Source organism: Gavialis gangeticus, unplaced genomic scaffold (assembly GCF_001723915.1).
Source record: "Gavialis gangeticus isolate Ggan-Ray unplaced genomic scaffold, GavGan_comp1, whole genome shotgun sequence".
Classification (NCBI taxonomy): Eukaryota; Metazoa; Chordata; order Crocodylia; family Gavialidae; genus Gavialis; species Gavialis gangeticus.
Genome location: NW_017729033.1, coordinates 102,985,717 through 102,997,915, shown reverse-complemented (window position 1 = coordinate 102,997,915; position 12,199 = coordinate 102,985,717). Strand labels below are relative to the sequence as shown.

The window sequence follows — 12,199 nt, the reverse complement described above, 5'->3', positions numbered from 1 at the left end:
GGGGGGGGGGGGGGGGGGGGAGCGGGCAGGGATGGAACCCTGTACCCCACCCCTCCATCTGGGCTCGCTCCCCCCTTTCCTCCTGCCGCTTGGGATCCAGGCCCATTCCCCCGCTACCCACTGCAGTGGTTGGGGGAGGGGAAGAGCAGGTCCAGGCCTGATGCAGGGGATAACTGGGCCTGAGGGTGGGGAAAACCAGGCCAGGGGGAGCGGCAGATCAGGGCCAACCCAGCAGCAGTGTGGGGACGGGAAGAGCGGGCTTGGAGATGATGTGGGGGGGAGTGGAGTGGGCCCAGGCCTGAGGGAGAGAGGAGTCTCACTCCTCCCCTCCCCCAGCTGCTGGTGGGGTTGCGCCCACTGCTCCCCCTCACCACCGCTCCCCTCCCACCCGTGTTAGGCCTGAGCCCACTCTTCTCCTTTCCCAACTGCCACAGCTGCCGTGGTGGTGCCCCCACTCCTTGCCCCCCTGCGTTGGGCTTGCCCTGCAGGCAGCAAAAACAGAAGGGGGGAGGGGTAGGCTGAGGACAGTGCCCGTAGCCTCACCTCCCTGCAGCATCCCAACCTTGTTCGCACCCCCCCCACCGTCACCTGCAAGGAACAAGGGGGAGGACGGATGAGGTCAGCTCCAGTGCCCTCCCGTTCCCACTGTTGCCACCTGCAGGGAGCAGGGCAAGGGGGACAAGACCAGCTGCGCTGACCTCACCCCCCAGCTCCGTCCTGTGTCCCTACCATCATGGCAGTGCATTGGTACCTGTCCGAATGCTTCTTCACACGGATTGGCTGACAAACAGCCAATAAGAGCACAAATAAAGCACTATGGACCAACAGACAGATTACGGTTTATACAATATTAGAATACTCTGTACTATGACCCAATTAAAAATTCTATTAATTTGTAAATGGTGCAATTACCATTCAACTATGAACTAATTCTGAGCTAAGTATATTTCAGCCAACCATTACTAGGTGTTACTACTGCATCCAAAGGTACTCTAGATGTTCTAGAATAGTGGTTCTTAACCATTTTTGTACCAGGACACATTTGTAAACATCAATGGCCAGTCCCAACCTAGTGCACCTTACTCCTGACCCACTTCCGCCTGCACGCCGTGTGTGGGGCAGGGGGTGGGGGTGTAGGGCAGGGCAGGTGTGTGTGGGGCATTGGGGGGTGGGGGCAAGAAGCCCCTTGCAAGCTGGAATTTGTTTTTAAGAGTTTGTTCACAACACTTTCATATATTCTTGCAACCCACGGGTTGAGAGAAACTGTTCTGCAAAACTCGGGGGATGACATCCTTCTTTTGGAAATCTTACAGTACTGAAGGTATGATGTACAACAAGGGTAATCAATGCAAGCGAGTAAAGGAGTATTAAAGTACTACAGAGTACAAGAGCAGGTTGGTAAGATCACAATGTAAATTAAGAGCAGCTGCATGCACTGTAATAGTTCCAGACTGGTGAGGGGAGGGCGTTGTATGCAAACCACATACAAACCATTCACTCTTGATAGTCCACTGCAGTGTTTGTAGCAATGCTGCAAACATTTGTTTGCAGGAGAGACTTTAGATAGGTAAGTATGGAGGCCTGGTTAACAGATCTGGGTACAGCATTCACCCGTGGCTTAGAATCACAGCTGGCTCATCCCGTGGAATATTAAGGAGGCAATTTCCCTACTTTTCTACTTCTTAATTGCCCATACGCAAAAGCTGCTCCCTTCTGCTTCTAAATACTTCAGGATAAAAATGACTTACTGAAGCTAAGTATTTCATACAACTAACATCTGCACAAAGCAAGACACCAGAGCTTCATATGGTAGACTTTATTTTATACTACAGTATCATTGCATTTCCCCACATTATCTCCTGTGAGATACCTCTTGTGTAACAAAGTACAAATGACCACAAAGTAATATACTTTTTACAAAACATTCATAACAGACAGGATCTATTTTACAATTCAAGAGCAAATGCAAGTAGGAAGCCTTACTTTCAAAAATACAGACTGGTTCAGTCTTGTAAGCATATTCATGAGATAAATACTAAAAACTGTCCTGTTTTCTACTGCACTGTCTTAAAAATAATTACCATGGGTCTATATAATGTAAGTAATAAAATCTGTAGTAGTTGTACCCAAGTATTTTTCCTCCCACACAGGTGTGACTAACACTATCATTCTGGAGTGTAAAGTGCCAGACACTCCTGGCTTCCTGCTCTGGTAAGAGGGGGCAGGGGTTGGGAAGCCAGGCCTCATGGTCCTAGGCCTTGGAAGTATCTCCTGACCAGTACTGTAAGTATCTTCTGGACAGATACTCTTCCCTTGTCCTCCTCTTGGCCAGATATTTCAATACTGTACCTTAAATAAATATCAGTTACCAGTGCTTATCACATTCACTAGCTGATCTCTAACAATTCTTCCTTTTCTTTAGGATCTTTTCTTTTCCACAGATTTCCAAGAACAATCCCTATGAAAAGTAAAGTTCCTAATGTGCGGTTAGAGGTAAACTTCTTCCAACAATCTTCAGGTTTGTTTATGTCCAAAGTGTAAATCTGTGAAAGTACAGGACAATGATCTGTTGTTATTATTCTGTAATTCCACAAGCCTGCTAGGCACTTCACATGCAGAGGATCTATGTTCCCAGAAACCCACAATCTTCAGCTCTATCTCCACAACAAGCTCTTTACAGACATGCATCCTGCTTCCAGTGGCATCTTAACAGACAGAGGTCTGCCTACTTGAGCTTATTACAAGATTTGTCTCAAATACAATGCATACAACAGAAAGGCAGAGAAGGTGAGGATCATGTATGAATGCTAATCTTGGCTCCTCTCTACAACAGAGACACCAAGGAAGATGGTAAAAGGTATTTATGCATGTCAGGATACAGACTGGGACCCAGTAGGATTTTCAGAAGTGCTGAGGTGCATCCAACTCCCCCTTGGCATCTGTGTGCATTCTGAAGAGTTTTATAATGGTTGGTCAGAGTTTCATCACAAGCACACACAAAGGACTACGAGAGCCCAGAGCAATAGGATTCCCGAACTGTGGCCTATACAAAGCTGACTGGTCCTGCAATGCTACTTCTACCTCCACCTTTCCAGCTGCTCCAAAAGGCATCTATGCTACCCTTTGCAAAGAGGGCTCAGGATACCTGCTGAAGCAGCTGGGAACAAGGATTAGCTGCCTCCATTCCCTGTCCCTACTAGTTCATGTGAGGGAAGAAAATGTAAGCTGTCAGGAACAGAGTTACCAACAGGAAGTGCAGTGGAAAAAAAACAGAAGGAAGCAAAAGAGAGGCAAGAGGGCCTTTGCTGGCAAGAGAGGGAAAAAAGAAGCAAAAGATGACAACATACTAAGTGAATATAGCAAAAGGAAACTGCAATTAACTTCCTAGGAACAATCAAACACTTATGAAGCTAAAGGCAACTGAATGCCTGAATAACACCTTCCCTCTTGACCTGAAACTGCTGTAGTGGCACAAGGAATGATGTAACTAGATTCTGATTGGGAAATATGTAGAAACATATCCATGAGGCACTAGTATAAAATGTGACCCACACCTTCAGACATAAAATCTCTTGACCTGAGGTTTGCATAAAGTCAGTGAGTCAAGAAAAATTAAGGAACAGTAACCACTTTAAGAAATACTCCCTTAAAGGAGTAAAACAAACATATAAGTCTTTGTTTAGACTTGTTGCTAGTTAAATTGTTTCCTCTTGGCTGAACATTTACCTTCTTTAAATAAGACAGGAATAAATCTCTAATGACCCATATTCCTCTTTTTCTCTCCCAGCACTATGAGGTAGTGAAGCAACCAGAAATGAAATTAAGCAGGCTACACATAATCCATATTATGACTTAGCTTGTTTATCACTGAAATAAGTTTGTATTAAAAACAAACAAACAAACAAAAAACCCTGAAATTTGAGTATCACAATGCCTGTTGAGCTGTTACAAGTTTTGCAAAGAAAAGAAGAAATCATTTGGAACCAGGGGAATTTTTTTTTCCAAAAGTCATTACTTTTGAAAATTATTCAATACTTCTCTCACAGACAGTAGTTTTGTGTCTGTTTTTTGTTTTCAGGCATCCAAATCTGGCTTCGAGAACAGTAGTTCTCATATTATGCCGAAACCCAAGACTCATGTGGAAACAAAATTCTAGCCACTCAGTCAGAAAAAAGGAAATCTAGCATGATCAGAAAAAGGAAATTTGGCGCTCATAAAGTGTGCCACAAACAATTTTAGAGAATGAAATATTCCCATCCGCAATGACAGTACTGCCTCTGTATCTGCATGTTGTCTGCAAAATCCTACATTACCCCAACACATGTTAAGACCTCATCAGGGGAAGATTGTGGATCAGTCTTCAATCTTATTACATACTTAAACTGTTGAACTAACAGCGAGGTTGCCAGTAAAGAAGCATTTACTGCAGTGACCACCAATTAGTTTTCTACAGAGTAGTCACTCTCACTACAATCTTGGACTAGATAGGAGCTGAATATTGAGTTTAACAAGTCATTATGATCAGAAATATAAGTAAGTGACACTTTGTACTTTGTTTATTCTCAGTTCTATCTAATCTGCTTGTATCACTTTAGTAACACCCCCATTTATTTTAATCATTAGTTTTATTCATTATCTCTTCAAAAACAAGAGACCTGTGGGATAGTGAATTGGACTGATTCTTGGATAACAAAAGAATTAAATTTGCTTTTGGTGATGATGTATAAAACCAGAGAAATTTAGTTCGACTTTCACGTCCCATAATGTGCTTGCATGGTTGATAATCCAGGAAGATCCATCCAGGTGTAAACTTAGCCAATTTAATGGACTCATGTGGAAGAAAAACAAACAAACAAAACCCCTTTTATACAGCTCCTCTGCAGAGTATAACCACATTTTAAATATCAGGTAGTCACTACCAAGAAATAGAACCATTTAGTCTCCCAATCTCCCAAACCAGTCTTCCAGTCTCGCTAGGTACCAACTGTAGCCCTAGTTATTTTATGTATCCACATGTCATGGTGACAACATTAGACACACTGGGAGAAAAATCAAGATTGCCATCTCCTGATTCTTGTAAAAGCAGACCTAGGTTAAGCTCTTGTTGACAATAAGTTTGAGATGAGAGGTGGATGTGTTAGGCAAACTGACATGGGATTACTAACAAACAGAAAAAATTATAAGAAAAAATGATGAATTCAAACCTGGTGAGCTAAGTGGGCCCCTACAGCAGCCACTGCTGTGTAGTAAGGGAAGGTCTGATCACAATTCATTCCTGCCACACACAAACCCATGAGCATAATGCCACCAAAACCACTGAGCCACTGCTTAGTGTCTTCCTTGAACCGTAGAGCTGTTGATTTCACGCCAATGACAACATCATCTCTTTTATCCTAGAATGAAAAAGATTGTTACCAGAAAAAAAAATAAAGCATTGTACGAGGCATTTTGCTATGCCTTCTGGGAGTGTGGCCAGTATAAGAGAAAGGCCTTTTTTCAAGGCTATGATGTTTATATTTTAGAAAGAGGTCTTAAGTGAAGTTCTTAAGCTTGTTTTAGTCACCAACATACAGAGCCTGATTTCCAAAGCTCCTGAGTACTCATTTACTAATGGCTTAAAAAAAAAAAAAATGTTTTAAGAGATTCCACACCTAGGTATGCACAATGCTTGAAGATAAGCCTTCAAGCAGGATATTCAAACCTCTCACACAGTCAGTATAATGAAAAGAACATCAAAACCATTAGGGTATGGGGCACTGTTGGGGTGAAAAAACTAATGGAAATGAAATTTTTTTCTAAGATCCATTTCCTGCTGTTTTCAATCTTATGAAGGTCAAAAGTTACAGCAGAAAGGCTAGACGAGCCATGCTTATCCACAATAATAAATTAAACACACTTGGACACCCACACATATCAAACAAGGAAGAAATTATAGCCAACCTCACTACTTTACCTGATGAGCATAGATAGTGTCATATATCAATGTCCACATAACTCCAGAAAAGTACAAAGGCAAACAGACAGACCAATCACATGAGCCTTTGATGGCAGACCACCCAAGCAAGGCACCCCAATTAAACGTAAGCCCTGTAAGCCATAAAATATGAAAAAAAAAAAATACATGTTGAACTAAAGTGTAATAGTCAGGAACAATTTATTTTATATTTTTCATCCACATAAGACACTCAAACATAATACTTTTAAACCTTATACACCCAGAACCCTTGCACCATATCTGAAAACGAGGAACAAGGGTGAATTACTCTGTTATTTCCTTGTGGGGAAGGAAAAAAGGAACTGTGCAAAAGAAGAGGAACAATAGCTTGACAGGAAAACAACACTCCCTTCCTTCTGGCTAGTTCTCGTGTTTCATGTTCTGCTTGTATCTGCAACAGAAGGGAAGCAACTAACATCCCTGTCTCTGGATGGTCCACTGAAGAGAATACTGACTATTCCAACAGAGCAATAAGGCATCTTAAAGACAGTTAGCTTTAACTTGTCCTTTCTGTCCCCACTTAGTCCGGAGGTAGCATAATATTACAATGCTTCTGCCAAGGAGTGCTCTTTGTTGCTATACAGATAATGCAAGCTCAGTTTCTGCTTCTACTGTTCTCACTGGCCTATGATGAGAGCCAATCTAAAATTCAATCAATACCCACAATATTGTGTTGCTGAGTGAATGCACCAAAGAAAAGAGGATCTGAAGAAATTCTGGTCTTGTCTCCAGCTTTCTAAGATTAAAAACAACAGACAAAAACAACAATTCTAGTTTATGTGGAATCCTTAATAAAGAAAAACATGCCCTATAGTAAACCACGTGGAATGTAAGGAAATCTCAAATGTGTAATCACATTGTTGGGCCTGTAATACACATTTATATATTTGATGTTTCTACTGAACAACAGTAACTATATATTACATATTAAGCATACTATATAGCATAAGTAGCAAAATATTACAACAGATTTTTCCTTCTAAATTAAAAACTTTATGTAGCTAATATAGGACCCAGTCCTGCAACACTTACATGTGATGAGTTTCAACAAAGTCTGCAGGACTAGGCCTGTATCTAAAATTACAAAAATGCCAAAGTTTCTGCATAACTGGCTGTGTTGTTAAAGAAGAATAAGTGCAGGGGAACAAAGCATACATGGCAGTGATGGTTCTTAAAAAGGTGACAGATAACAATTTCAGGAGAAAAAATTATGGAAGCCAACACATATGAAAGACGTCTTAGCAACCCAAGTTTCCCTTCGCATCAAAAGGACTTCAAAAGCATTCTCTTAGCAACCCAAGCTAGAAGTACTTCTCTTTACTTCAGTTAATTTAAGTGTTTCAGATTGCAAGCTGTAACAGGGAGGAACAGAAGGGAAGACCCCAAAAAGCCAGGGGGGAACCCCGGGGTCAGGAACCCTCGAAAGAAAGTAAAAGTAACAGAAAAGAAAATGAGAATTGCTTACTTGCAGCAAAGCTGGAGGCGGGACCTGCGCGGCTCATTAGCTGCACCTTTATACAGCTGCGGCCAGCCAATGATGTCAGCCACAAGAGCCTGCTGGTGGAAATAAAACGGGCCGCCAGCAAGGAAGAGGGGAGCGGATGGTGACCAGCGGGAGCAATAGCACGGAAGGTTCTCCCTGAGCCCCTACGGGGGGAAAAGGGGCCAGAAGCTGCTTCTCCCAGCAGGGGAGAACGCAGTAGAACACACTGAGGGACAGAAACTGCTGGCAGCAGCAGCAGAAGCCAGGAGCTGGAGACAGTTCCCCATGACCGGGGACTCGGGCTAAAGGGTAGAGGGGAGCAGGAAGATCCCGATGCCTGGGGCCACAGCCGAGAAGCCAGACAGACCAGCGTACCTCAAGACGCCAGACCGGGTGGGACCATTGAGGACTCCATAAAACCCGAGGAGGCACACCAGGCGGGGGCCAGGTGGCACAAGCAGTGTGAGGAGCTGCAAAGTACGGGCCCTAGGGGCGTAGAGCCGACTCAACGGGTGACTGGGGGGGGAAGACTGGTGTCTGTCAAAGGTCCACCAAACCCACAGGCCGGGTGAAGAGAAAATAGGAGTACAGAGTAGCCCACGGGTTACCCCTGACCCATATAGAGCAGAATAGAGATCTTGGTTGCCTGAGGGCCAGTACTGGTGATTAGGCCAGAGGAGCTGGGGGTTGAGGGGCAGAGGGCCTCTCTAAGTGCCTCAGTATTTTTTTTTGTCATATTTGCATTTTTACGTTTCCCACTGGTGGAGTGGTTGAGGTGCTGGGCTGGTGGAGCCTGATGGTTCTTTAAACCTAAAAGGGGCCGTCAGCTGCATAAAAGAGAAAATTAAACGGCTGTGAGGTAAGGGTAGTATATTGGGGGTTGGACCCTGTAGGCCGATAGAACTTTCAAGGCGAGCGCACTTGGGGGCTCAACAGTCGGGAACCTGGCCAGAAGAACATCTGTGACACATCAAGGCAGGGTGTAAGGGCGAGGTAGAGGGGAGGTGGAGCCTCGCAGAAGACTGCCAGACAGACGTCCCACCGTCGAGAGACTCCCAGTGGTTGGACCTCCCACTGAAATAAGACCCAAAGCCGTGGCAGGAGAGACTGGGTGAGACTACGCCAGAGGGAAACACCTACTCGATGGAACACCTGGGACGGACAGGCAAACACCACCAAACATCCAGCCAGACCAGCACATGACTGGACATTAGAGGCTAGACGGGCACACAAGCTTTCTTAACTATGTGTTTCACCTTACACTTATGAGATGTTTTTCTCCCAAGCTCTGATCTCCCAGGACTGCAGCTTATTCTTAAGTAAAAATATTTACCTACTCTCTCAACACCACTGCACATGGAAATGAAAAGAAAGCTCCAATTGATTGATTAACCATTTGAGTATGCACCATTTCATGGATCTTTCTTGCAGTTTCAGGCAACTTGATTTAATACATTCACTCAACAATGAAGATTTTACTAGAACACAAAACAACTGTATTTGAAAGAAAAGAAAAATAGCCATTTTTTAACTCACCCAAAACTAACTGTGGCCAATACGTGATTCTCTTCATCAGGGGGTAAGTAATCACAAGAGACAAAGAAGCTGCTCCTAGAACAATGCTATAACAAGAGACATTTATCAGAAAACTTCTCGTTTTCTTTAAAATCATTCTGTTATACTCACCATTACTTCCTAGGCAAAGGATCAATATTTCTGATACAATGATATCAGATTTTTAACTACAGAACTGCAGTTGATTCTTTAGTTAAAACTGAAATAATTCTTTCATTCTCAACCCACAAATTCATTTGCTGGTAACTTTCCCAAAATATTTGTCTTTTCTGTTGAAATTCATCATTCCTGGCTTCGGCTTCCTGGAGAACTATAGTAAGAATGAATAATTGCATACACATTACCTATAGTAATTCAGGCGGAGCAGCACACATAAAGCCAAGCTAAGTTGTCCCCCAAGAAAAACCAAGGCTTGAAAAGCTGAGATATCTCCAGAAGCTATTGGTCTACTTGCTGTTCTGGTAACCTAAACAGAGAAAGAACTGTTTTAATATGAAACCCAATATAACCTGTTAAAATATATTTTACAAGCAAGAGGCAGACTTCAATGCAATGAATACTGGATAAGGTAGACGTTCAAGCCTCACTAACTAACACCCTCTTCCCACCCTCCACTAAAAACAAACTCATAAATAACTAAAGCTACACAAGCTTGCAGCACCCAATACCCAGGCAAAAGATAAGTTCCATGTGACACAATCAAAGCAAATGGCCTGGAAGGCAGTGAAAAAGACTTGTTTTAAGAATGCAAAAGCCAAGGTAATGAATTACCTGACAGGTCTGGAGAGCTATCCACCAGAACTGAGTGAGCAGAACCATGGGCTTTGCGCTTGCTACAGCACATGATAATATTGCAATGTTCTTTGAAAAGAAAGTATGTGCATAATTATTCTTTAATTAGTTAATCATATGTGGGTATACCCTTATGGTTTTATGAGACTGGATCAGGTTATGAATGGTAAAAAAAATGAAATGTAATAAAAAGCCTGATTTGTGTATAAAACTTCAGAAGTAATTCCCTGCATTGATCCACACTGCCCAGAATATGTTCAGCTGTCTGACAGCAATTAAAAGCTATTTGTTAACAAGCTCAATTTGCGCTCTGTATGTTTGAACTGATGGCAGGTTGGAAAAATTAAACACACAAGTCAGGGAATGTAACTGTTAAGGTTCCTATTCCATTAATTTTCCCCTTGTTACATCCTGAACATGGCACCCCTCTGCATCTGTGCTTAAACAGATTAGAATGTCTCTTAAATGGCAGCAGACTCCAGAAATTCTAAATAAACATGCAGACCCCCTCTGCCAATTTGTTCTGCTAATAAGGGCTGGAACCTGCATAAGGAAGAAGTGCAGTCATTGTTAGTCATTTGAAAGCAGCCTTCAAACTTGTTCTTGTCTTGATGCAAGACAAAAGAAGTTTTACTTCATGAAAAGGCCATAGATTTACTTACTCATCAAACATTTAAAGGAGCCTGCCTGTCCTTTTCAAGTCCATCCAGTTCTCTACCTTTTTGTCATACTCCTGATCCCACATGTCGTTGATTGTACAGCCTGCTCCACGCATCAGAACTGCTCCAGCACCAAACAGTGACAGCATATACCAGTCTGGAAAGCAACCTGGCTCTGCAGCCAAGCCTATGCTCCAAGTACATGGCAAATACAACAGCCATGTTCCTAAGGACAAAAACAGAAGTTGACAAGGATTAGGAAAAGAGAAGTCATAGTGGAATTACTCCTTAGGGTAACATCAACAGCAAATAAATGCTGAATGAACTAATTAAAAGCTTCTAAAACTGCAAAACCAGAGCTGAGAGAGGTTAAGCTATAAATGGCAAAGCAATGTTTTTCTACAATTTGTTGTGTTCCTTTCCTCCTCTTGTGTTTTATTTTTGGCTAAACTGTTAAAAATTTACTTTAAAAAGACATTTCCCCCTACCTTTCCTGCCAAACAGAAAACTGAACTGTGGAAAAAATACTATGCTTGAGGATTCAGCCAGATATTCAGGCAAGAGAAAAAGTACATTTGCTAGGCAATCCTGTTCTCTCTTCAGAACAAGTATGTGGCTACCTTTACAATTTTTCACAATTAAAAACTGTCCTCTTCAGTTCATATTATTTATAGGCAAATCAATAAAATGTGCGTGTTCCACATACCAAGCTGCCTGACTAGGATAAATAAGCATATTGCAAGTAGGTGTGCACTGATAGAGATTTTTGGGACTGATACTGATAGCTGAGTTTTAAGGAGGCGTATCAGCCAATACTGATCCAATTTCCAATAAGTAGCTCTTCAGCTTGAAGAGCTGTATCCAGCCAGTAAGTCTGGTGTGGTGGAAGGTATGGGGGCAGATCAAGGTTCCTGCAGCGAGGGAGGGAATGGGGCCGGGACATGGGCAGGCACTGACCAGCTGAGGCAGGGAGACGCATGGGACAGAGCAGCAAGCAGCTCACCTGGGGGGCAGGGGCTGGGGCTCATGCAGCACAGGGCAGGCTGCAGCTGTAGGCCCTGGCCAGACCAGGAGGCACGGCTCGTCGCGGGGAGGGCAGCCCGCTCTCACCACTGAGCACAGCTCTCCTGGTGCTTGTCTGGCAGCTCCTTCCAATCCCACCCCCCCACACCCGATATCCCTGACAAACTTATAGGTGGCCACCAGATTGCCCCTGAACCTGCACTTTTCCAGGCTAAAGAGTCCCATAGCTCTCAGCCTGTCGTTGTAAGGTCTGTTTTCCTGACCCCTGATCATGCACATGGTTCTCCTCTGGACTCTCAAGCTTCTCCACATCCTTTTTGAATTGTGGAGCCCAAAACTGAATGCAGTACTCCAGCTGTGGCCTCACCAAGGCAGAGTACAATGGGAGAATGATGTCCTGGGATTTGCTTGAGAAGCATCTATGGATGCAAGCCAGTGTTTTGCTCACTTTACTAGCTGCAGCATCACATTGATGGCTCATGTTCATCTTGGGGTCAATCATGACCCCCAACTCTCTTTCAGTTGTGGTGCTAGTGAGAGTAGCACTGCTAAGGCTATAAGTATGATACAGGTTTTTTCTCCTGAGCACCTTGCGTTTCTCTCTACTGAATGCCATCAGGTTTTGATCCACCTGTCTTGTGAGCCACTTCCCCATAGTTTGGTGTCATCAAC

General features: G+C 43.3%; 1 protein-coding gene across 1 annotated transcript in view; it reads right to left on the bottom strand.

Moving 5' to 3' along the window:
- Window positions 1-4,659: 4,659 nt before the first annotated feature.
- The window catches only part of COQ2 (coenzyme Q2, polyprenyltransferase), an 18,678-nt gene continuing 11,138 nt past the window's right edge, over window positions 4,660-12,199 (bottom strand). The window contains 7 exon segments of the mRNA XM_019526496.1: window positions 4,660-4,728; window positions 4,730-4,828; window positions 5,205-5,393; window positions 5,954-6,087; window positions 9,015-9,100; window positions 9,398-9,519; window positions 10,564-10,730. Of these exon segments, the coding sequence (XP_019382041.1) occupies window positions 4,699-4,728; window positions 4,730-4,828; window positions 5,205-5,393; window positions 5,954-6,087; window positions 9,015-9,100; window positions 9,398-9,519; window positions 10,564-10,730 (827 nt within the window). The 3' untranslated portion in view covers window positions 4,660-4,698.